This window comes from Balaenoptera ricei, chromosome 11 (genome assembly GCF_028023285.1).
Source record: "Balaenoptera ricei isolate mBalRic1 chromosome 11, mBalRic1.hap2, whole genome shotgun sequence".
Lineage (NCBI taxonomy): Eukaryota > Metazoa > Chordata > Mammalia > Artiodactyla > Balaenopteridae > Balaenoptera > Balaenoptera ricei.
Window position 1 is genome coordinate 72,421,526 of NC_082649.1, and position 27,213 is coordinate 72,448,738.

The 27,213-nt window shown below is 41.9% G+C and overlaps 1 protein-coding gene across 2 annotated transcripts in view; it reads left to right on the plus strand.

The window, feature by feature from the left end:
- Nucleotides 1–27,213, plus strand: part of CACNA2D3 (calcium voltage-gated channel auxiliary subunit alpha2delta 3) — a 770,150-nt gene that overhangs the window by 347,773 nt on the left and 395,164 nt on the right. For both annotated transcript variants that reach the window (XM_059937666.1, XM_059937667.1), the window contains exons 6-8: nt 15,671–15,802; nt 21,465–21,525; nt 21,618–21,768. In XM_059937666.1, coding sequence (XP_059793649.1) covers nt 15,671–15,802; nt 21,465–21,525; nt 21,618–21,768 — 344 coding nt within the window. The remainder of the gene's footprint in view (nt 1–15,670; nt 15,803–21,464; nt 21,526–21,617; nt 21,769–27,213) is intronic.

The following is a 27,213-nucleotide window of genomic DNA, read 5'->3' on the forward strand; positions in this document are numbered from 1 at the left end:
GATGAAATTTGAATAAGATTTGTAGATTAGGTGCTAATATTGTATGAGGTGTGGTTTTGATTATTGGACTGTGGTTAAGTAAGAGGTTAACATTTGGGGAAACTGGGTGAAGGGTATATGGGATTCTTTTTTTTTTTTTTTTTTTTTTTTTACAATTTTTGCAAATGTTTTGAAGTCTGAAAGTATTTCATAATGAAAATTTGAAACAGAGATACTGTTTGTTTATAGGAGAAAGATGAGAGAGAAAGGTTTGGGGGGATCATTTGTGCATGCCAAGAACGGCGAGCTGGTGAACTGGCTAATGTGTATACATTTCTGTAGTGAAAACACAGGCTTTGTTTCTCTGTTCACCAACACTTTTCTCCTTACACTTGTGAGGAAGTTATATTCATTTATTTTAAAGCGAATCCCTCCAAATACTCTGAGTACTGAAAATGTCACTCATGAAAACAGACTCCTTTACTTCTCCCCATTTTCAATGGAATGCTGTATTGCGGTTACAGATGAGGGTGATGTATATGTCTTGGGAAACTGATAAATGGAACAAAAAGGAAGGGTGTTAAGTTGTAAAGGAGTGCATACTGCACAATTCCATTTTATACAAATAAAATGTATGGAGACGGGAATAGATGGCTTTAACATCAGGATGTAAACATGGTTATCAACAGGATTAGGGTGGTTTTAATTTTCTCCCTGATCATTTGATTTTTTCAAATATTGAGGATATTTTTATTAATTATGAAAAGTTATTTTTTAAGGGAAAGAATAAGACTATTTTTAGAGGGTGATTTCCACTCTCTCCCCCAGAAAAGAGCTCTATGTTTGGTCTAAGATAAAAAGCCCCAAGTGGAATCTTCTTGCAGAATTCATTTATTATTCCACTCTCTCACAATGTAGGACCAAAGCTTGAGCTATGTTACTGTTCTCAAAGGTGGCCAGCGTGACAGCAGAGCCTGTTTTGGTGGTCTAGTCAGAGTCTGAAATATCCAGCTGAGGAATAGTCCTTGGCTCAAGATGTCAAGATTTTTTTTTTTTTGAAACACTGTCTGCATTTTGTTTATCAAAAGGTCTTTCGTATGTTTCTCTTTGGCACAATTAAGTAGATTTTAGAATTTGCAGTTGTGGGTCCATAATATATTCATCCCAAGACGCCTTTGTGCATCTGTTATGTATTTCCATATTGTTTTTGCTAATAGTTTTGGAGAGATTTTAAGCATTTGAACCTTTTTTCCCCCTTGCTTTAAAGACAATGGCTGGAGAAAGTTAAGGACTCAGAAAGTTATTAATTTTTTTGTACGCCTATGTGCACTGTAGTCTACTACTTTTAAGACGAAAGGGCCCATTTTTTCTTGTCCTTCTTCTCTTTCCTTTTCTTCTTATATAGTCTGTGTTGCTCAGAAGGATTGGATTGACCCTCTGCTATGAATTTGTACTGATCCCATATGCTAATTAACTATGTCTTATCCTAATTCAATTGTAAGAGGAAAGATCTCCATATATACGTGGTAAATACATAATATGTTTTAGAGAACAAGTATTGAACAACTTTAAATTAAATAAAATATTTGTTTTAAGTAACATGTTTTCTCTTAAACAATTCTACCTTTGATGATGAACAATAGTTCTGAAACAAACTTTATTATCCTCTCTTCACATCTTTTCTTGTTCTTGCTGTGGAGTCCACCCGTCTCCTGACCTCACAGTGACCAAGCTAGCCTTTTTTATTTTGACCTTGTAAACTTTGACTTGGCATCATGGATGGTCCTTGCTTTGGGACATTCCATGAGTAACATAGCTTTCATTTCTTACACACACACTTTGTTATATTCTAATCATGTAAATGCTATTGAAATAGCAGCAACTTTAAATTTACGTGCCCTTTAATTCACATACAAAATAGAACCAAGCTATTTAAAAATAATCAAACAGACCAAGGGGTGAAATCATGGCAGATTAAATAAGGAAGCTGAATTCGATAGTATCTGCATAGATGGCTTGTCTTCTTTCTAGTTAACTGCTGAAATAAAATTAGTCATCAAATGTGTTAGGACTTCAAAATGTTACTGGAGTTTTGATTTACTCTACTTCTGGCCATTTAAAATATGTTTGAAACTGTTTAATCAAACTGATTAAATAAACCACCATCACTATATAAAAGTTTTAGCATCTTTATTGCTAGAAGACCTTTCTGAATAAATGTTTCCACAAATAAGAAAATAATAAAGTTTGGACTACTAAAATTTTTAAGAAAAGATTTGTCAAGCCTTGACTTAAAAGCATGCTCTTATTAAAACAATTCCAGCTAAAATCTCTAAGTAGCTCTGTCCTTGAAAGTTTTGGAGATCAGCTTCCGTTTCTGAAGGTCCATCCTTGTCATACATCATTTTCGTAGCAGCTGGCTTCTTGCTTGGTGAAGTTCCTGTTAAATATGTATGGCCTTGTTGGTTTTATTTTAGTAGCAATAACATTTTTTTTTTCTTTTTCATTGTTATTTGTAGCATGTAATCTTCTGAACTTGCAGCATTATTTCCCACAAAGCACTTTTCTCTCTTCTTTGAATTTTTTGCTTTGCATCCCAAGAGATCTATCTTCTGCATTAAACTTTCCTTGATAAACTTTCTTCTATCTGCCATGCACTTTTAGAACACTGAACAGACTTCTTGTACACCGGTGTGGTGTGGAAATGCTTCACTTGGAAAATGATCCTGCCAGATTTAAATTATTTAGCGGAATTAGTGCTTGGTGAAATCCCGAGTCACGTGGGTTTTGTGGCCTCTGAGATGACTCTTTGGGTGTTTGTGACCATATTGGAAACTTGGAGGAGATATTTCTGGTTTGGCACCCTCTCTTTCCTCTTCCCGCCAGTGCCACTCTGAATTTCTTTCAGAAACCCATGTTTCATGGCTGCTGGGCTTGAAATCAGACCCAAGACTTAGCATGTTTAAGCCAATCAGTCAGCATGCCTCATTCCACTCTTGTTTTGGTTAGCTCAGGGATGGGTGTACAATGCTCAAAGTCAATAAAAGTAAGGAGACATCTGAAGGTCTCACATTCTACCCGTGAGTATGGTGGGAAAAAGTTTGATGACTGTAAGTGCTGCAGCAATCCTGTGGCCCCATAAGGGGAAACGTTGGAGATGCTGGGGCAAGGGTTGTAGGGTGAAAGGCCGGGATGTGTGAGAGGAAGGGTCTGAGGATGGAGCCAGCTCAGTCGGACACAGAATAGAAAGACAGAGACCACAGCCTTGGTGAAACCGTTGGCAATCTCTGGACCAACCTACCCTTGAAGCCGTTTCTACCCCTAATCTTTTTAGTTCTATGGGCCAGTATTTTTAAAGGTATTTTAATTTGGCTCTTTGGTTCCTTAAATTGGAAAGATTCCCAGCTTGAAGAAGTAGAGGGTGTATTGACATAATTACAGTAGCAACAGTCTTAAGTAGCATCCAGTTAAGCAATTTAGTGGATTAATTAATGTTTTCCATTTCTTCTCCCATCAATAAAACACTTTGGCTGATGTCTGGAGCATGCTGAATGTCCATAGCTAGCCAACTGCCCCCAGTACTTAAAAGGCCATGGCCTTACATACACTGATTGGCGAAGTGTTAAAAGAAGGTGTTATGTATTATTATAAAAATGATTCCTTGCTCTAATTCTTTTTGGTTATACACATCGTGATCACATCAGAGATCTCTCTCTCTCTCTCTCACACACACACACACACACACACACACACACACAGAGTCATTCGGTTCCATTCCCTGTGGAATGGGGTGAGTTATAAATGGAGTGTCTGTCCATTCTGTTCTGCCAACAATATACCTACTTACACTAATTATCTCTATGTATTAATAAAAATACCCCCCCTCAAAAGTGATCCAGTTTGGATAATAAATTATATGCTCATCTAGTTACAAATCATGGAATAGAATTAAACCTATGCCGTTTGATTTTTCACGAGCTTATTTGACAAGAGGAGGGGACCATCAAATACCCATCCTTGCCACTCAGGATCTAGTGTGCATTAGCCGCTGAAGGTCCATAAACTCAATCATTTGGTCTCAATTAATTGGGCCCAACTGCTGTTGTTCAACAAGCCAAAAAAATAGTTGATATAAGCATTTGTGGGGTGAATGAGGTCTGGTGGAAAGATGGCTGGAACATCCTTGTTAATAATTCTTGGCCAACATTATTGGAAGCTGGTATTATTCCTAGTGGATATCATGCTCTTTGGGAGCAGTTTGAACTTGCCGTGGTACAGTTGGGCTGGGGGTGGGGAGAGCTTACGACCAGAGGATCTTCGCATGAAAATGAGCATCAAAAGCAAATTCCTATAATGTTCTAGCCATGTGAACCCAGTCCCCTGGTGCCATATCCATCAAAACCACCTTGGCATGAAATTGGTTTCCTCCACAGAGCTCCGTGAGGGGGTGGATCTTCCCCACAGAGAACATTGTCTGCTTCTTAGAGCATCTTTCTGCCCTTTCTCAGGCCTACTTCTGACTCCTCTGTACATGTTTCTAGCGGTGTCAAGCTAGAAATGCCCTTGGCTATGTGACCACAACTACATTTTCTTATTCTTGGGGCTGCATGCCTTCAGGAGTTTGTCAGTTTCAGAGTTGGAAGACATAGAGGATATATCATTTATATTTTATTAAAGAAAAACCACAGTTTTCTTTATACAAGGAATGTGTTCACATTTCACCTGCCATCCTACACCCTGGTGTAGATGCTGTTAAGGTTGAGATGTGAGTTACTTAGGCAGGAAACTGGGAAGAGGTGATGAGCGTGGCAGCTTTGAGCCACTGGAGCCACATTTCCCCAGCCCCAGTCATTCATGGGCCACACTCATGTCTTCATCTGTTTCTGCCCAATGCCTATTTGATTACTTGATGTTTTTCTTTAAACTGACTCACTCTTTATTTTCACCTAAATAAATTTAGCCTCATTCTGAGCAATAATCTGCGTACCCATGGGTTTGATGTGTTGCTTAAAATTACTCTAACATAATGAAGTACACAAAGGCTAAAGTCTTTAAAAGTTCCTTTGTGTTCTACCTGAAAGTACTTACCTAGGATGGCATGTGGTGTGTGTGTGTGTGTGTGTGTGTGTGTGTGTGTGTGTGTGTGTTCTGAGAAGGGAGTGAGGGCAGGGCATAAGCCCCTTTCCATCCATGGTTCAAGAAATAAGAGATTAAAATTTTATTCTGCTATTTCAATGGCTACTTGTAGCTCATATATCTGGCAGCAGCATTCCAAATTTGGAAAAGGGTGCTTCTTTTCTGGGAACTTAAAAGTAAATTAAGGCATAAAAGACCCATTACTAGACCTGGTCATTCTGATCCCCAAACCCAGGCCATTCGCTAGACAATTGCCTTTCCTCACCCCACTGCACCCACTTACAAAGACCAAGGCTTCTAGCATCTCAAAGGATGACGAGATCCTGGTACAAAGAGGAGAACGTGTCTACACCTCCATCACCATGACCATACCCATCCTGCCACCACTGAGTGGCCTGTTAAATCGATGACAGTGTAGGTATGGGCAGGACTTGCACTGAAACGCAGATCAGGAGTTCTGTGGTCCTCCTCAAGGCTCAGCTCAAATCTTCCTTCTGCTGTGCCTCTTCTTCCAGCTGGCTCATATTTCCTTCTTCCTCACTCAGAACTCACCTTTCATCCATATCCACCCCATCTTTCCTACCCACAAGCCAATTTTTCAGGCTGGTACCCTGTGACATCTCTTAAAAGCAGTGCAGAATACTAATTCCCTTCCATGCCCCAACCCGGGCCTCTCTCAGAAGCCAGACTCAAGGCTGCATGTCGTCTCTCCATATAAATCTCAGAGCAAATGCAGGAGAGTCAGCTCTCTGCCTTTGGGTGTTAAAAACAAACAGCGAAGTTACACTTAGCTCTGTTTCCCTTTTTGAATGTCCACAATCCACTTATCTCCCTGTCTGTGGCTTCTGGGCCCGCTGATGGTGATACGCTACCCTGTTTCCTCTGCAGCCCTCTGCTCCCTCGGCCTCCGATTCAGCTCCTTCCTTTGTCCAGCCGCAGTTCTGTGTCTTCACACCGACAGTATCCCTGACAGCTCCTTAATTGCTACACGCGTTTGTACAGTTCCCTAGCAATTATATTTCAGACCCTGTCAGGGTACCTGCTAGCCTCGGAGCTGTGTTTATATTAAATATCAATAAAAAGCTGATAGCATCAGTGCAGACGGCAGGCTCACAAAATCATATTTTACTGGGAGCCACAAGATGGAAGGGAGGAATGTTTAAATTCCTTTCTCTCTTCTGAAAGTTTGGAATGAGATTAGACTTTCTGAGTGAATATCAGGAATGGGTTCTTACCAAATAATGACAGCTATAGGTTCTATACTCTAGCTGGGAGTTGTCTTTTTGTGTGTGTGACTTGTCATAACATCAGTTTTCTCCAGAATTGTTTCTTTGTGCGCTTCCCCCATGCCCCCCACCATGGAACACAGGACAAGCCTTCAAATACCCTAGGTAATTTTAAATGCTTGTTGACTGAATGGGTACGTTTATTTGGCTTTACTTTGAGTGGGGTGGGTGTGTGTGTGTTTAGGACAGAGGCCTGGGACTAAGTGTCTCTGAGCCCCACCCCACTCTCTCCCCATGCCCCCTGCTCTGCCTCTTCTGAGGGACCCTTTCACTTTAGGCGGAAGGACAGCCTAGCCCATGTCAGGCTGTGTAGCTTTTCCCCAACAGGACCTCAGTTCTCCCACCCTTCAGAAATAGTGTGCGCCTTCCCAGGAGCTGTGAGCATGACGGTGAATGAGGCATGTAGGGCAGCTGGCACCGTGTGAGCCCATAGCAGTGCCCAGAAAAAGTCATGCTGAAGGTTTCCAACACCCAAATGTGTGGTCAAGGATTTCTTTTTCTTATGGTTCCCACTCTTTCATGCTGCTTATGAATAACTTCTATCAATTAGGGACACACTGCAAGAACAGCTGGCTGGGATGTACATTCTGAGGACTGTTGCAACAGAGAAATTGGTGTTTGCAAATCTGTGACAATCCAGCTGTTGGAGGACAAACTCTTCCCTGTTTCCATCAGTAGATTTTCCCATTTGTGTGCCATCTAAGAAGCATGCCAGCTCCCCTTGGGTGAACTCCCCTAGGATGCAGTACTCTGAAGCACTGTCCTCCAGGCTTCCTACTGTGGAGGACGCCCTGCTTGGATGCTGGGACGATGCAGAAGAGAGCTTCTACCTCTGGAATAAACACCTGCCTTCAGAGTGCAAAACTTGTTTGGTGAGCTTGTCCTCTCTACACCAGTGGCTCCTCTCACTCTGCCACCCTGCCACCCTAGTGCAGGCACCATCCTGTCCCCCTGGAAGGACAGTAGGAGCCTCTAAACAGTCCCTCCACCCCCACTCTCCTGCCTCTGCTTGGTTGGTCTCCAAATGGCAGGAGTGTGTACCTGCCCTCTCTTCAAACCATCCAGGGGCCTCCATTGTTCCTGAGATTGCCAGCAGACTGCAGCCCAGGGTCTTCAAGGTCCTGCTAAGTTCTTATCCCCGATCCCTCCCACCCAAGCTTTTTGTCCTCTGAATTCCAGGTATTTAAACTTGCAGTTGGCAATGCCAGGACCACTCTGCACCCACACCCCCGGCCCCACTTTTAATGCCTATTCATTCCTCAAATTCCAGCTTGATCAATAATGTGTTAGGAAGACCTTGCTTAAGAACATGTTCCCCAACATCATGTTTTGCCCCTCTGATACTAATCATAACTGTAATCTTACATTTAATTCGATAATTATTGGGTTTTCTGCTTTCCCCAATGGATTATACATGCCTTTGAGTTAAAGGCTTTGCCTGGTTTTCCCCACTGCTTTGTCCCCAAATCCTAACACAGTGCCTGGCACACAGTAGTCATTCAGCAGGTATTTTCTGAATGAATGAATAAATACATACTACATCCGGTACAGGGGCTAAATGCTTTGGAGAATGTTAGAAAATATGACATGATTTACACACTTTAAATGGGTTGTACAATGGCAGTAGGAACAGCTACTATAAATGAAACAAGAAAAGAAAAGCCTCAATAAGATTGTCCAGGGTGGGGATGTGGGTGTAAGTTGGGAATTGGAGGAGAAGCAGATTTGAAAATGGATCCTGGGCCAGACCAGAGCATCTTAGAGCACTGGGCAGTGAGATGTAGTCTCTGAGTGATGGGTTAGCAGAAACTACTGAAACTTCTGGGTCAGGGTGTACGATCTTGCCTTGGAATTCAGCACAGATTTGCAATCAGGATGCCAGGTTCCAGAGAGCCGCAGCAAGGGTCTTGCAAGGCTGGTGTTATTCTAGTACTTGTTGGTGGGAAAGGGGGGGCTGTGCTCACCGCATCTCTGAACCTGTCCAAGGTGAGTTTTATTCCCTTTCTAACCAGAGCAAAACCTCAGGGAGGAAGTAGGCTTTGATTCTTCAGCTCTTTGTTAGAGACCTCAAGGGAGACTCAGTTAATGGGACAAGATCACATATCAAATGAGGTGTTTTAAATTAGTGATACCAGCTTAACTACAGTTTATCAGATGCCACTTTAGAATCCAAAGCCCCATGAGATATGCTTATCTTCACTCTAGAGTGTCTTATCCAAGATTTTATGCCTTGTAAATGTCCCCTCTGCAAGCAGCCCCCAAATCCAAATGCTGATGGTGATGAGAGAGCTTCACTGTGGCTCTGCAGCAGAGACCCCAAGGGGGATGCATTAGGGGACCCTTGCAGACAGGCTCTACCTTATCTTTATCCACCATGTCCTCTTCAACTTACACACATGCCTGGAGCATTAGGTGTGAAGATGCTGTCAGGGTCTCCAAGAAAGCTTGATCCCAGCCCCCTCCTCCAGGGACCACCCACTTCATTTATTTGTTGACAGCTGGGGGCAGACAGACTGCTCTGAGCCACGTGTTACCTTGACTGCACCTCCCATGCCACCTTTTTCCCCCCACCCCTTACTATCTGGTGAGTAATAGAGTTCGAGGCCTCCATTCCAGTCTTCTTCCATCTAATAGCTTGGACGCAACATGCAATTTAGCTAATCTCTACCTTGGTCAGGTGATGTACTGGGGCAATGGACTTCAATGCTCTGAGGATCAGTTTCCTCATCTGTCAAATAGGGCTAGGAAGAGTAGTTTGTAACTGTCCTGCATAGTACATGGCACATTATAAATGTGCCAGAAATGGCAATCTCTGCTGCTATCAGTATCATTATTATTTTGATTTCTAGCACATAATTTTCTTTTTCTTAGTATCTCTGACAAAGACTTAGGAATGGTTTATTCCAGGGGGATAAAGAATGACAAGGAGGAAGAAATGCAAGTTTCTCCACAAAAATTTAAATATGTTAAGGGAGGAGGACTATTTAAAGTTGATATAATTAAGGCAAAAAATCCGAACAAACAAGTTCCGTCATTGACCGGAAATCCCACTGGGGAATGAGCTCCTGAAGTCTAGCACGTCGAGGCAATGGGCTGAGAGTCTAAGGTACCCTCTAGGTTTTGCCAAACTGGTAGCTGGGTTCCCCACTCACTTTGCTTCCCAGCTCCATCCAGAGTGGTTCAGCACTGGGCCATGAGTATTCCTCATCCCTCTCTTCCCAGGACTGCCAGAAAACGCCTCCAGATTTGGGAAAAGCAAGCTGCATTTAATATCTAGCACATCACTAAGTTTAGAGGAAGGGTAAATGTTTTGCTAATAAATCTATTTTATAATTCAACACACATTAAGGGCTATTTTCCAATACATATTAAGTGCTTGATAATTAGCATCAAAAGTATTCATTATTTAATCTATGATCTATTTAGAATGAACGAGAGACGTCATTTGCTTGCTGAAATGGGAGACATGAAACCTCTCCAGCCATTCTCCTCTTGAATCTGGTCCAGCATGCGGGGCTGAGGAAAACTGCGTGGACTCAGTGCCCCCAGTAATCCCTGTGCTGGTGTAATTTTATATCCAGGAGACACACACCTTCAAAGACCTTTAGGAAAGCCCAAGATCCTTCCTCCAGCTTGTTCAAGGCAGGAAATAAATACCTTCTTTACAAGGGCCATACTTCAAAACCCAGTTGAACATGAATTCAGCCCCTTCCCTTCAAACAATGGCTTTTGGGTAACAGTAGTTTGTAATTCAATATTAGCCTATAATTGTTCATGTATGCTCAGATTTTCTAGAAATGGACCCATATTTTGTGGTAGAAAATGGCAAGTTTAAATTAATACAGTGCTGCTAATTCACTGGAGAATAAATGATATTGAGAAAAAAGATGAAGGGAGTATCAGGTAACTTTGAGGTCTGGAGAGGAAACTCAAATACTAAGGCATCCATAAAGATCCTGATTGTTTGAAGGGTGTGTCCTGGAAAAAGGAAGTAGGCTATGCTGGCTATAGATTTCAGAAGAAAAGAAATTTGATTTTTGAACCATGAATAAAAGCGTGATGGGCCTTGGCACTGGTGGAGCACAGATTACGTCTGTTAGAAAATGTATACTTGGCAGGAAACTTTGCTGATCTGCTAAAATCCTCACCATGGCCTGCCCACCTCTCCAGCCCCATCCTGTAACTCTCTCCTTTGCTCACAAGGCTCCAGTAATACTTGTGGCTTTGTTGTTTTGTTCCCTAAGACATGGGTTTCTTCCCAGCTCCAGACTTTAGAACTTGCTGTTCTCTTTGCCTAGAAAGTTTTTGCTGGCCAAGGGGTTTTTGAGCTGATGCCTTCTTAGCATTCAGGGCTCTCCTCAAAGAGGTCATCTTTGACCGCCCAATTTGAGTAACTCCCCTTTCCCCAACTAATCACACAGGGTAACTCTCAAGCCTACCATCCCTTTTACTTGTCTTCATCACACCCATTTCTATTTGGAATTCTCATTTCTTTTCCCTTGTCTCCCCTCCTCAGACTGAAATGTCAGCTTCACGATCTATCTGGTTCAGTGCTGAATGCCTGAGATAGTAGGTGCTCAATAAATATTAATCGAATGAACAAATGGAAGAATCATCAAGAGTGCCTGACCCTGATAATTTGAGGAAGGGAGGAAGACACATAGGTAGAGCCTTACCTGGATGGTCCTAGGACAGCTGGACTGCCCTGGCTGGGGAGTCGGGGGCTCACCATAGAGCTGCAACTGGTGATGTACCCTCCTGGTGGAGCCCTCCTGCTGCTGGGCACCTATGTGCCTTGTACCACCAACTTTTGAGGGAGGGCTGCTCTCATTTGCCTTCCACAGATGGAGACATTGGGACACAGGAAAGTTAAGTCACAAGTCCAAAGCCATTAGCTAACAAGTGTTGAGTGAGGTCTCAAACCTGGGATTCCAGCTCCAGAGCCCAAGTTCCAGACTGGTGACTGCAATGTTGGGGTGCTGCCCAGAGAGAACGCAGCAGAGAACAGGGAGGAAAGTTGGGGGTCTTCTTGGAACCTTATTTATTTGCTAAGACATGGAGCAAATAATGGCCAGTATGTATGGAGTGTTTTGTATGTGCCAGTTGCTGTGCTAAGTGCTCTACATACATTAATTTGCTTGAGGCTGATCATCTCAGATAGGTCACAGGAGGATGGAACTCAGGACTGAAATGCGATGGCTACTCATTCACAGAAATAGAACTAAAAGGAAATGTGTGTGCATGTGTGTAAGGGGGAGTGTGCAGAGAGAACGTTAGCCATCTGCAACATCAGGTGACCCCTGTGTAGCAAAGTGCAAGCTTCAGAGGAAAGCACAGATGAGAGCAGTTACTGGGTGGAAATAAAAAAGGAAGCTACAAATGTGATTTTTTTTTTTTTTTTTTTTTTTTTTTTTTTAATTAATCATTTATTTATTTATTTATGGCTGTGTTGGGTCTTCGTTTCTGTGCGAGGGCTTTCTCTAGTTGTGGCAAGTGGGGGCCACTCTTCATCGCGGTGCGCGGGCCTCTCACTATCGCGGCCTCTCCCGTTGCAGAGCATAGGCTTCAGACGCGCAGGCTCAGTAATTGTGGCGCACGGGCTTAGTTGCTCCGCGGCATGTGGGATCTTCCCAGACCAGGGCTGGAACCCGTGTCCCCTGCATTGGCAGGCAGATTCTCAACCACTGCGCCACCAGGGAAGCCCCCAAATGTGATTTTTTGATGGATTGTATGATGTATTATAAAGACAGAGCAGGAATGTGTGAGTGCTTTTCAGATACAAATTGCAAATTGATCAGAAAGGTGGTGTGGGACTCTTACTCTCTAAACCTCTGCTAGTAGTCTGTTTTACTAAAAGCTGAACGTCTGATAGATTTTTGACTGGCATTGGAGGTAATTTAATCTCTCAGAAGGTAGAGGAAACAGGAGGAAGAATTGCTATTCCTGGACTTGATATTGACCAATATGAATCATAAGTTGATGCATAATGGACAGGAACATTGGGAAAATGACCATGTTACGTGGAGTTCACTTTATTGAGCAGAGAGGCTGGGCATTGACACAACACTAAACATTAAGGGAAATGATTTTAGTCCAGTTTGTTGCACTACAGGTAGGACCCATTGAAAGAGGTCAGGAAGAATTGTAAGCTCATAAAATTACAATGCAGATGTGAAAATCTGAATTGTTCCCATAAAGAAGAAAAGGGAGAAGGCCTTTAAACGTCCTTCACTAGGAAAAAGGCCTGCATCTATTAAACTGAGATTTTAAAAACAGTACATTAACAACCATAGAATATGGGTATATTGTATAGGATAATTAAGAGAGTATGAGTACATGTAATGGGTTGAATAGTGGCCTCTAAAGGATATGTCCAAGTCCTAACCTCCAGTACATCCTTCAAATGTGACCTTATTTGGAAATCGAGTCTTTGCAGATGTAATTAAGCCAAAGATTTTGAGATGAGCTCATCTTGAATTTAGGGTGGACCCAAGTCCAGTGACTGGTTTTCTTAAAGAAAAAAGAGAGGGAGATTTGACACAGAGACCCACAGAGGCCAAGTGAAGATGGATGCAGAAATCGGAATGATGTGTTTATAAGGCAAGAAACGTCAAGGGTTGCTGGCGACCACCGGAAGCTAGGAGAGAGGCATGGAACAGATTCTCCCTCAGAGCCTCCAGAAGGAACCAATCTTGCTAACACCTTGATTTTGAACTTTTGGCCTCTGGAATAAATTTCTGTTATTTTAAGCCCCCACCCCCACCCCAATTTGTGGTAATTTCTTACAGCAGCCACAGGAAGCTAATACAGTCCATTAAACCCCTTAGATTATTTTAACTAGACCATATTTTTTAGTGATTCTACTTCGCTTATTCATCATACCCTGGGAAAACCGAAGCCCTCTTTTCTTAAAGAGACATAATTTCAGAGCAAGATGTGGTATCCAAATGAAGTGGATGAAATGATCCTCAGGCACTACAGTTCTTTCTCATTTCTGAAGGTGCTCACAGTTCCCAGAGGGAGGAACAATCTTAGGTTACTAGGGCCATCTGGAGATATGGGCAGGCTTTTACTACCCCCAGAGAAATCATGCTCAAGAAAAAAGAATTGTCTAACTGGAAACTGGTGAACTCCTTAACATGTTGAGACAGAGAGCCAGTGAAATGGAATTTTCGCTTCTAATTGTGGAAGGTTTTTATAATTGAAGTTATTGATGGAAGAGGCAAGAACCATGGATTTTTCACTGTCATTATTGTATTTGCACCTTCGTGGATTAATTTAAGTGGCTTTCGTAGCAAAGAGTGAGTCACAGTAATTATTGTTAAGCTTGGACAGGAACAATAAAGAACTCCATTTTCCAGGATGGTGAGGATAGTCTTACTCAAAATTACTTTACAGGAAAAAGTTGACTTGATCATTTTCACTCTCCCAGTCTATGATGTGGTTTATTATAGTTTACAAGAGTTAGAGCATTTGCCCTTGAGATGAGAGTTAGAATCCCAATTGCCTGTTGAATCTGGGTAAGTGGTCTGAAAGAATGAGACAGGCTGGAGCTAAGACAGTAAGACAAGGCGCCATGTCTGTCCACTGGGTCAGGCGTCATATCGTGGCTCTGTCTCATCCTCCACATCTTGTGGGCAGCCAGCTGGCAAAGGGCAGGCAGCTGGGGAGGAGTAGTGGCTAGCACAGTGCCAACAGTGAGTTTCCTTGCAGTGTACCTAATTTACATAAGCATTTCTAGAGTTACTTTTTTCGGTGGCTTGCTGTGCAACTTACGGGCTGGACTGATGGAAACTGTCCCCATACCCCCTGTCTGCGTAGTATGGAGGGATCTTTGGAATGAGGACGCCACAGTGGGGTTACTGTGATTCACAGTTCCACAGGGAATTCTGGTGAGGGTGCTGGACTCCAGGGGAATGGACTAGCTCCATTGATGACTTTGTGAATGCCTATGGCCATTAGTCCCTTTCTGTCAATGTGTTTTACCTTCCAAACAGGCCAAACAATTGGGTATTATTATCCCTATTTTACAAATAAGGAAATCACAGATAAGAGGCTTTGCCATTTGATAGTTGGGTGTTTTAGGAAAGAACCTGACCTCCTGGTGCTCCGTTTCCACTTGTATAGCATGGAGAACATCAGTGGACCTGCTATGGAGGGCTGTGGTGGGGTGACAGGAGTGAAGATGAGCACAGTGCCTGCCTTGCAGGAAGGACTCAGCAAAGGTTTCTCCTCCTCCTCCTCTTCCTGATTATTAACATGCTCATCCTGTTGTCATCCTTACCCTCATCATACTGGGACTGGACAATTATCTATACTCTTGCAACAAAATTTTGCTGAGTGTTGCATTATTTTGAAACAGGATCTTCCAAGGTTAAAAAAAAGTGGACAGTTAAAGAGTATCCTCAGTGATCCACCATGCTTTGATCAGTCTGCAAGAAATATATATTTTCTGTCTTCGTCTTCACTCTTAATTCTCATCTGTGGACAAAAGACAAGGGGTTATCTTTGGGCTCCCAAGGGTGAGGAAAAGACATTTGCTCATGGGATGACAAGGCAGAGAGTAGATAGTTGTCTGGAATTGGAGAACAATCTTTTATTCATCAATCCATCCATCCATCAATTCATCCATTCATCTCTTTATCCATCCATACATTTTTGGAGTTTCTGCCACGTGCTGGTCAAAGGTGTGCAGCAGGAGATCAAAGCAAGATTGTTCCTGCCCTTATGGAGCTCTTAATCTGCTGAACAAAAGAGGTAGAGAGATTTAGTTATGATGTAATTCCAATTTACTTATTTATTTATTTTTAAAGCATACTTTTAAGTTAGAGGTGGAGAGAATTGGAACAGGGCTGCGTTGGCTGAGGTGACTGCAGTGACAGAAAACACATTTTTCCTGTTTTCAATGCTGAGTTCTGACTCAGGGGCCGAAAAGTAGAACAGAATGCTAAGAAGGTCTCTCTTTGCTTTCTCAGGATCTATTTGCTCAGCCAGATTGAAAGTTACCCAAAAGGGGATGGGCCTTTCAAATAAGGAGTCATCAGTAGAGGCTCCTGGGTGGCTTAGAGGGCTCAGGCGGGATGGGGAAGCTCTAATGTATGGAATTCCCAGGAGCTAAACATTTCGGGAGCTATTACTTTCTTCACAGCTTCCTGCAGGACGGGCCCCATGGTGATATCTGCCAGCTACGTGGGATGCCAGCTGGGGTTCTGTTTCACTTTGGTTTGTAACATTCCTCTTCTCTCCCCCCCCCCCACTTTTTTCCCCAGATCCAGCAATTGTCAATGGGGTTTATTGGTCCGAATCCCTAAACAAAGTTTTTGTAGATAACTTTGATCGTGACCCGAGTCTCATATGGCAGTACTTTGGAAGTGCAAAGGGCTTTTTTAGGCAGTATCCAGGTGAGTATCCCTGCATTGAGAATTATGATTCAAGTTACTGATCCTGTGATATTTTCCTTTAGGGTTCAGGGTTAACAATTTTTTCCCTTCTCTTAGAAGAAAATGAAAGATTAAGTCCAAATCTATTAAATCTGTTGTCAGGGTACAGGACAGGAATGCAGTGTGGCATCTGCATACGTGTGCACACCCACATTTGGATCTACATGTGGTTTCAGCATCTTCCTCAATAGAGTAAGTCATAGAGCCGCCACCTAAAGTGAGGAATTGGAGTGTGAAAAGTATCATATTTCATCTTTCTGGACAAGAGGTTGCTTTTATTACTATTACTACTATTACTATTATTGTTGTTATTATTACCAGGGAAAGGAGCAATCCATAATCGGCTGAATTAAATTCTGACTGAAAAATGTAAGAAATGGAAACATTTGAGCTTAGGTTTCCCTACTCTAAAGCTGACTGCTCCTAGAGGGAGAGGTTGAAATGGCCAAAGCACTACTGACATCAGTGCCACCAAGAGCACCTTCAAATGAATGTGTTAGTCAGAGTTTGTCCATCATGACTTTGGAACAAGTGTTCCTTCTAGGGTCTTCCCAGGCCTCTGCTTTGCAACAGGAATTTAATTCTGGCTTGGTTTGAATTGTAATTAAAAAAGGAAGTTTTAATTTTGCTTACAAGTTGTGAAAACAGGACTGGAGGCTGCAATTGTGCCAATATCACAGCTGTAGAAATTAACAAGCTCAACCTAAAAGAAGGAAAAAAACACCCTGCATAATCTTGGAGCAATTAAGTGGAGTCTTTTATGTTTTCATTAAGTAAGGCTAGGCACCTGATGTCTTCCCACTTTGAGGCACAGAGACTGCCAGCCTCTGCCTTCAGGAGTTGTTTGCCCTGCACTTAGCATCTGTCCCCTGAGACTTGCCTGCCAAGTGCCTGCTTTGCCAGATTATTCAACATTTCCCAAGAGCTGTGTTCAGCAGGGCATGCATGACTCCTCCTGGAGCTCACAGAAATTTAAATAAGCATTCTATTAAAGATAACATTATAATAAACAGTGGTCTATTAAAGTTCCAGTGTCACCAAATTGTAATCTGCTTTGATACACTCAACAGAGAGTAAATTTAATGCAGATGTTGTGAAAATAGAGCATGGTGGGGGGCTGATCCATCAGGGAAGCCACAAGGACATCTTACCACGTGGCATTTGGATGAAGGTGGAGCAAATAAGAAGAAACCACAGATCATCTGTTGTCTCCACCAGCAGGAAGTCTTCAAACTAAATTGAAAATTTCAAATTTGAAATCTGATAATAGAGATGTATTAGTCATCTCGGGCTGCCGTAACAAAACACCACAGACTAGGTGGTTTAAACAACAGACATTTATTTCTCATTGTTCTGGAGGCTGGGAAGACCAAGATCAAGGTGCTGGCAGATTTGCTTCTTGGTGAGACTCCTTTTCCTGGCTTGCAGACGGCTGCCTTCTTCCTGTGTCCTCACATGGGAGAGAGAGGAAGCTCTGGTGTTTCTTACTCTTCCTGGAAGGGCACTAATCCCATCATGGGGGTTCCACTCTCATGACCTCATCTAAACCTAATTGCCTCCCAAAGAAAATTACCTCTCAGTACCAGAACATAGGGGTTCTTCAACCTATGAATGTTGGTGGGACACAAACATTCAGTCCATAACAAAAGAAAATCCTCATAAAGGGTTTCTCTAATTGGAGAGATTAATTTATGTGCAAGATTTTTATCAGTCAGAATCAGAATAGTTGACTCAGAAATGCTTACAGTTCTTTTATGATATTGGTGGCAGAGTTCTGACTTTGTAAAATTTCTGCATATTTTCTTTGTGAATAAAGACATAGGTCACAGTCCTCCAAAGGGCTTCACTGCCCTGATACATGTCAGTGCTCACTCAGTGCTTGGTTCTGAACAGAGAGTACGCCTCTTGTTTCTTGGACATAAAATGATTGTTAGATGAGGGATCCATGGGCTTTTATTGCTAGGATTTCTTTTTTTTTTCTTTTTAGGATGCTTCTTTTCATGTTTAGAGTGGTACAATAGTATGAATCAGTGGTAAGTGTAAATGTCGTAAGCAGAAGGGACGTTCCTTCATTCTTACGTAAGTGTGTCCTGAGTTCTTGCTTTGTTCCAAGCCCTGTGTGAGGCCCTGAGGATAAAATGGTGAGCTAAGCAGAAAAGGTCACTGCCCTCACGAAGCTTCCTCTTGTGGGGAAGTGCATTCATCAGAGATTTTGGTTGCCAGTGGCAGAAACCCAGTTCCAACCAGCTCTAGCAAGGAACACATTCATTGAATCACCTGACTTTCAGGTGATGCTGAGTTAGGCTCTGCTCTGTTGGCCCTACTCTTCATTTTCATGTACCGAGAAGATTATGAAGACATATGTTGCCTTAGATGAAATTAATTTCCCTCCAATATTAGTTTATAATGCCTTTGGGAGAGAAACAATAGTATATAGGAATATTGCACAATATTTTACATTTAATCAGATTTGAGCATTTGAGTCTGCAGTAGAGATTTTGACAATTGTTTTCAGTTTCACCTGTGGATATGCTGAATGTTCTAGGGACCTTGTCCTATGAAAGCTGAGGAAGGCAGGCTAGGCATCACTGATGCAGGTCATGAAGTCTGGAGTGCCGCCGAGAGAAGGCTGAATGGCAGTGAAAGCTGCTGCTGAACTGCATTGTTCCTTTTATCTTGAGATTCATGCCCCAGCCAGCCTGGGTGGGATCCCATGAGGCATTTGACACTTCCGGAAATGATACGGCTCCTGAGGGTACTCCTTGGTTAAGTGACAGTTCCTTGGATCTCAGAGATTTAAGATGAACCAACTATTATTTCTCTGGGATTTGATTACTTGAACATTTTCAAAATATCTGTGTGTATAAAAAATTACATACTAAAATGCTGAAATGTCCTAGGAGAGATAGTACCATCTGGGACAGGGTTTCCTGAAGTTTGTCTCCTAAATCATTTTGTTGTGAGATTCTTGGGAAAGGAAAGGCTCAATGGTCAGATTAGTTTGGTAAATGCTGCCTCTTGCTGCCCCAGCAGCAAAGGTTCAAGATGAACATAAGCAGATTAAAGGCCCTCAGATGTTCCTCCCATGGCATGGAAACCAGTTTTACTTTTTACACACTTAACTCACACTAACATACAGAAAATTCTCATGGAACCTCCTTATACTGCCTGTGTAAGGAAGAGAATGGTGGCATGGGATTTGGGAGATCAAGTCCCAGTCCTAACTAGGAATCTCAGGAAAATCTGTTGAACTTTCAGAGCCTTGGAGTCCCTGCTATGAAATGAAGATTTGGGCCCAAAGGTTAGGTGTGGGTGAGATGATCCTCCGGGGCCCATACAGCCCTGTCTTTGAGTCAAAGTGTGACCTTTAGTGTTATATCCAGGGCAGCTGTGCCTAGAACTGTGTTGAGGTACTGTCTTCATCCCCTTAGTATGTACCTCCTGTCCTGACCAGGAAGGGCGTGGGCCTCCTCGTTCCTGCTGTCACCCAGGCTCTTTCTTTGGTATAGACATCCTCTCTGCACAGCCACACCAGCCTTCCTTCAGCTCCTTGAACTTGACATGCTCTTCTCATAACCTTGGCAGACATGGTTCTCTGTGCCCGGGGGTTGTCTTCTTTACCCTGTGGCCACCCCTCATTTTTGTTTTACAAGTCCTACGTGTTTTACATGTAGTGGGTTGAATAGCGTCACTCCAAATTCATGTCCACATGGAGCCTCAGATGTGACCTTTCATGGAAATAGATCTAATATAGCTGGGATGTGATCATACTGGATTAGGATTAAATCCAATGTAACTGGTATCCTTATGAGAAGGGAGGACATACAGACACAGAGGGAAGACAGCCACGTGAAGACGGAGTAGGAAATTGGAAAGATGAGCTACAAGTCAAGGAACACCAAGCATTGCTGGGAGCCACCAGAAGCTAAGAAGAGGCAAGGAAGGATTCTTTCCCTAGAGCCTTTTTGAAAAGCACCAAGTTTCAGCAGTGCATGGGTGGAGTTACAAGCCCATTTGCAGGGAAAGGACCTCAATCCAAAAGGAGAGCATTGAGTGTCATTAATTCCTTCTTCCTAGGCCCTGGCCTAAATGCTAGGACAGTAAAACAGAATTGCATGTTTTCTCCCCCAGTGGAGCACTTGGTGATAAGGCTGTGATGGAGGAAGGGTGGCAGAGTAGGGGTGAGGAGGAGGATGATCAGATATGGTTGTGGTCTAAGAACACTGGCCACAATTCAACTCAAGGAATGTCCACTGAATGTCTACCATGCGTCAACACATTAAAAAAAATTCTCTTCATTTGGACTCAAACCAGTTCTTTGTGGAATTACACATTGGAACATTACCTAGCCTCACTATATATATAATTTCATTATGTGTGAAGACTGTCATCCTAGCTGTACTTGGCTTTATACAAATGTAGTATGTCAGATGTTTTTAAAATAAATTGCATTCTTCTCCTTTAGTGTACAATATATTATGTCACTTTTATTTTATCTTCATTACCTAATAACCTTCAATTGGCAATGGCTTCTCATACTTCTGTTTTCCGATTTGTTACAGAGAACCTTTAAATTAGGTCCATTTGCACGTGGGAAATGTAGGTACAAGGAGGACAAAACAAAATGACTTTGGTTTACAAGCTGCCATCTCATGATTATCTCTGGAATAATTTAGTGATGTTATCTTAAGCACGTGCCTATTATTAGCCCAGTGTGGTCCAGAAAACTGGCCCTTATTAATTGGAAAGGAGAATCTCAGTGCTACAAAGTCAGGATTTTCTCCTGTGAAAATAATTTTTCTGTTTTATTTTCTTAACTCCAAAATCTGTGTTTCTAATCCTCCATCCCTGAGCAGTACTGATGGTTGAAAACAATGACTTTCTATCTTATTTTTAGGCAGCAAACACTTTCTTTTTAAATGAAAGTTTATTCATAAAGATTAAGTTGTAAATAGAGAATGTGAACCTTGGACATATCCTGACCAGTCTGCAAGCCATAAGACTAAGGATGTTGGATCCCATTTTACGTAAGGAGAAAACCCCCCAGGCTTCAAAGACTGAAATTCAAATTTTATTATGCAGTATAGTTAGGGCCATTTTATTTCATTTCAGTGTAGAAGGCCAAGACAAAACAGAACTGAAAAGAGAACAGACTTGTGTATATTCTGAGATGGAAACATATTGAATGCTTTCTACCCCCCGTGCCCTAGACATTACCTATCTGGGTCCAGGGACGGGGCCTGACTCTGCCCAGAGATCCATGAATGATGCAGCCAGGTCCAGCAACTTGAAGGACAGTGAGAAATGACCTTGGCTAACTTTATCATTAGCCATGGGAAGGGGCTGGAGTCATGTCCTTTCTTGATGGACAGTGGGTTACTAAAGATGTCACCACTCTCTAGCAGATCTTGGAGTGCCTGAGCTAAGGCCGTGTTTGCTATGGCGTTCCAGCCCTAAAGCACCTTCCCAGAGTTGGTGATGGAGCATGTGATGAGCTCCAGGGTCGGTGTTTGCATGTGATTTTTCACCCTGTTCATTCAGTCAGCAAAGCAGAGCAGCCTTGAAATGCTGTGAATAAATATTTGAAGTTTCTGGGTTTCTTATAACTCCATTTTTCTTCTAGGGATTAAATGGGAACCAGATGAGAATGGAGTCATTGCCTTTGACTGCAGGAACCGAAAATGGTAGGAAACGGTCAAACCTCTTAGTTATTTTTTAAAAGAGAAAACTTGCAGAGATTCAGGATTCATTTTTACTTAATTTTCCTCTGATCTAGGTACATCCAGGCAGCGACTTCTCCAAAAGACGTGGTCATTTTAGTGGATGTCAGTGGCAGCATGAAAGGGCTCCGTCTGACGATCGCAAAGCAAACAGTCTCATCTATTTTGGATACGCTGGGGGATGACGACTTCTTCAACATAATTGCCGTAATTGCAGCTGTTTTGTGCTTTCTTTGCACTTTGAGTTCATGTGATCTTTTATCAGCAAGCAGTTAACATTCTTACTGCTTTTGTATACATAGCATTAGATGCCCTAGGATGAGGTCTCATTAGTCCCATGTGAGTTCACTGAATCGTGGTATTGGAGGGGTTTCGGGGACTGGGAAAGCAGTTGAGCACATTTTTTCTCACCTAGCACTCAGGCACTATGATCTGGAAGAGTAGCACCAGATTTAGTTTTCCTGGAGAACCAGCCCTTTCAGAACCTTGGGGAATTAGACCTAGCAAGATTTTCCTTAAACTACTAGATTTTCTCATGTGGAAATTAATTTTAAGATAAGTTAGTCTGATGGCAATGATAGTAATAGTAATCATGATGGTAAGACAACGAAAATGTAGAGAGCAGTTTAAGGCTCATAGAGTACTTTATCTCAGCTTCAGAAACAAAAGTGGCATTTATTAAGTGCCTACTGTGTGCCATTTGCTTACTCTTCATATTGGTATTATCTTCATTCCTCACAGCAGCTGTAGCGTGTTTGGGGTGGTTTTGGCATTTTCTCAAGTGAGGTTGCAGGGATTGAGAGTGTCAGTAACTTGCGGAGGTCACAGAGCTGGGAAGTGGGAGATCCGGGAACCAAGCCGGGCATGAACACACTGCCTGGGCAGGAGCACTAATTCAGGAGTCCATCTCCAGTTCTTTTTCCTCTTCTCCCCCGTTCTCTGGTATGAGTCTCATCATGTTCCTTATTTCCGTCCCACTCTTTTCCAAAGATGATAGCCGCAAGGAGCCTGGTTGTTTTCCTTGAATACTTAGCTGGGTGCTCCTGTGTGATGGTCACCTGTGCTTTTCCACATCACCTCTATCTGGGACACAGAGTGGCTGCAGCAGGCAGTGGAGGCAGTGTGGTGAGAGGACAGAGCTTGGCTTCAGGGATGGGACTTAGTTTTGAATCCTAATTTGGCCACATACAATGCCGCGTCTTGGGGTGAACCACTTGAGTCTGTGCCTCAGCCTGCAGCTGTGATGCAGGTGCAGTCACATCGCCCCCAGGGTCCCTGCCAGGATAACCCAAGCTGGTACACAGGAGGCCAGTGTTAGGGTATGAAAGAAGGGCTGCTATTTGAAGAATGAGTGGCATGGACATGCTCCAAGAATGCTGTTCCTGTGTCTGCATGGCTTCTCCGGGCCCCTGAGCAGAGTGTGTCATCATGGAACCCTATTTCTGGGCAGCCTTCTGCATGGACATAACATCCACTTTTATTCACTGGGCAGAGGGCATGGGTATTGAAGTGACACTGGGCTTGCAGAGGGGATTGCTTCGATTAGTGTCCTGCCAGCTTCTGATGAGACTTGGAGCAAAAAGGCACAACAGCACAACAGCAGGGCACCATGATTTAATAGCTTCAGATTTTAAAAAGCCCTAAAGAAGAAAAGGAAGAGAATAATAAGTTCCGTGGGAACAGAGGTTGGTCTTGTTTATTCACTGAACTATCCCCAGTGCCTAGGACAGTACCTGGCAAATAGTAATTTAAATCCTTGTTGAATGAGTTATACCAGCAGCTGCTTTCCATGGAGCACCACTGCCAAGTGTCCCAGTGTAGATGATCTCATTGGATCTTCACCCGAGCTCTGTACCGCGTAGCCTGGAGACAGAGGCGCCAGGAGGTAGCAGCTACTGCCTTTAGGTCACACACTCAGAAGAAGTGGCACAGTGAGGACTCAGAAACTGTCTAGGTTCCCCTTGTCCTGTTTCCTGAGCAGAAGTGAAGAAAATGTAGTTGAACCACTCAACCATCTTACTGTGAAACTGTATGGCCTCAGGCATAGCTCTTTGAAGGAGATTTTTCAGACAGAACTTTGGGTTTCCAAATCAAGAAAAGTTACTTTAGTTACCAGGCTCACTGTGAGTATGTGAAGAACGTGGGCTGATCCCCACACATCCTGAAGCATTTACAGATAAGAAGCAGCTAATTTGGGACTATCTTTCTTATTAATCTTTAATTACTCATTACAGAAGTATCAGAAATTTGCATAATAAGAAGAGCTAGCTAATTACATTGTGAATCCTTTATCAGTCAGGATTTATTGTTCTGTTAACAAAACCAATCGATTGAAATAATCTCTGTAAATTCATTAAGATATACAAACAGTGTCAACTCAATAATGAAGAGAGGGTGATTAAGATAATTAAAAGTAGACATGCCAGTTATTATAGAACAGTTAAGGAAAAAACATTTTTTTTTACCCCAAATTGGCCCCTTATATAAAGAAACCCATTAGAGGGCCCATTAACCCTCACTGTACATCTGTTTGTTAGTTTTCAACATAAATGATCAGCTTCAAGACTATTTACATAATTATTTCGACAACTAGAAAGATACTCTGAACTTTTTCATTTGAAGCCTCTATAGTAAAATCATGAACTCTATTCCCTTAATGGGATCAAATATGTTTGAATTTATATTAAAAGCCTGAGGTCATAAAAGGAACCACTAATTAGCAGTAACTCTAATGTATTGATTGCTTTTAATATAGGCAACATATGTAAAAATTTTAAACAACTCAGAAATGTTTCCATTCCCTTTCCATTTGGCACATATTCTTCCAAATTTTTCTGTATATATATGAACACATATTTTTTCCACAAAAATAGAATCCTATTTTACAGACTATTCAGCAACTTGCTTCTATACTTGTATTGTATCAAGTGTATCTGAAGAACAGAGCATTCCATCCTCTATAGTTGGCATTAATTTTTTAACCAGTCCCCCTTTGCTGGACACTATGCTGTTACTAATCTCTTTTCTACTCAAGAGTGCTACAGTGAATGGACTCGTACATATATTTTTGCAGGATTGGGTGTGCTTCTGTTGAATAAACTCTAGAAGTGAAATTGTTGCACCGAAGGAGGGTCTGCACAGAGTTAGGTATTATCAGAATGTCCACTAAGCAGGGTACAATGTTTGCATACTTAGAAACTGTATTAGTCAGCTCCATCTGCCATAACTAAATACCACAGACTGAGTGCTTAAGCAACAGAAATTTATTTTATCCCAGTTCTAGAGGCTGGAAAGTCCAAAGTCAAGGTCTGGCAGGACTTGGTTTCTGGTGAGAATTCTCTTCCTTGCTTGCACATAGCCACTTTCTTGCTGTCTGCTCACGTGGCCTTTTCTCCCTGTGCTTATGCAGAAAGAAAGAGAAAGAGGGCAAGCTCTCTCACGTCTCCTCTTATCAGGATACAATCCCATCACAAGAGCCCTACCTTCATGACCTCATCTAACCGTAATTACCTCCCAAAGGCCCCATCTCCAAATACCACCACACTGGGGGTTAAGGGCTTCAACATATAAATTAAGGGGAGGACACAAACATTCAATCCATAACAACAATATTTTGAGGGTCCTAAATAGTAGATTTGTAATTGACAAGTCTTCATTTACATTCCCTTGAATTGTCTTTTCCAACCCTAAGTGTGTTTCACCAGTTTTGCCTTGCCAAATTGTGGTGGTGGTTTTTTCCTCCATCTCCTTTTCCTATTTCCACAGTGGCAAAATTGCTGTAGTAATGTGATGTACATTTTTCCTCCATCTGTCTAAAATGGTCACTTGCCCCCGTCTAGAGGGAGACCCCACTGCAGGCTCTTGTAAGTGCAGGGGGCTGGGATATTTGAAACTCCATTCAGAATGCCCTGCAAATCTGTTTGAATGCATTGTTCTAGTTGGCTGGATTCCATTTACGGGAGAGGACATTATCATTTCACCCTTCATTACACTGTCAGTTTTCTCTTGCTTGCTGGGTAGATGTTTGAGGAGACATTTCAGTGTTTTAGAGAGAAAGTAAAAAATACAATCTTTATTTTTAATGTTGGAAGCTCTTGTACATTGTAGGTTTTTTGTTTGTACAAATCTAATTCATCGTCGCTATTTGATTTTCAGTGCCATAATGGGGAAGGGAGGAAAAGAATTTAAATGGTGGAAAAGACTTTCCTTGCCCATTCTAGCCATTTTTGCATGTTTGTATTAACTTCATTGCTAAGTGCATCTTATAGTGTATTCTGAAAAGTGTCCAATCCATATCTTTCCAGAGAATAAACATGAAAAGATAATGTTAAAACTTGTTTTAGTTTTCCTGAGCAGGATATTGCAAAATCAATCTAAGACCAATGAACTAAATGATTGAATTATGAAAGAATAGTTGAAATATGAGAGTGATTTTGTGCAGTTGAAGTTAAAATTTAAGATCAGACCACTGGTGCATGAAGAGAGATGTCTCTGACAAGAGAAAAGCCATATTTTTCTGATTCACTTTGAAGTCTAACTCCAAGCCATGCATTAAATTAACAATATTATCATAAAAATGAGGGTGCTAATTCTGTTCCATGCTGAAGTTAGAAAAATGATTTTACAGAAGCCTAAGCCATGCATTAAATGAACACAGTATTAACTGGGCTGATATTGTTAAATCAATTTAAATGCCTCCTGTAGCCCGTGTTTGTGCAGAGTTGAATAGAGAAGAGCATCATTTGTTAGTTCAACCCAGAACTTTCTGGTGCCCTGGTTTTAATTTGCAGAATTTTCTTTAGAACCGTTTCTCCAGTGCTTTGCCTGCTATGGATTTGCCTTTTAAAGTAATCGATTCCGTATTAAAAGTATGAGGATGGTATTTTCTTTCGGTGCTCATTTTTTCTGTACTGCTAATTACGTCCAGTCGTGTTTCAAATTACACAAGAAGCTTTTGTAATGCAAAAGACCCCTGGGATGCCTTGTGTTGGTGAAAATATTGTGGATTCATCTGCTTCATTACATAAACTCTACCCATTTTCATTCTAAAGGTTATTTAATCAAAAGTGCACCAATAAAACCATAAAAATATTTAATGGAGTTCCAGCAATTCTACATCAGATTCTTGCATTGTATGAGCATGCCAGTATTTTAATTCTATATATATATATGTGTGTATATATATATATATTTTTTTTGTGGAACTTAGGCTTCTCTAAAACGTATGCATTTACTTCCTTTACTTTTTGTTTATTACCTGTTTTACAAAGAGGCTAGAGATTCTTATCATATTAATTTATTTATTTTTTTGTCTCTGTGTCAACTATTTTTTTTCTTCTCTTGGCTTTGTTTCTAATCTTTGCCATCAGTGATCTTCAGTTTTGCCTTTCATTTCTTTGTTCTGGTTATTTATTTATTCAACAAATACTATTGAGAGCTAAGAGTTAAGTACTGAGGCTGCTTTTGTAGATCAGGAAGACAGGTTGTCTTCCCGCATGGACTTTGAGGTTTTGTGTGTATGTGTGTGCTCTGGATGTGGATGCAACCAGGAAGCAGGTGCTCACGGTCAAGTGTGGACAGAGCAGTCTCAGAGAGGGTTGGGTTGGGGCGGGGAGGCTTAGAGAGCACAAAGCTGGAACATGCAGCCAACGG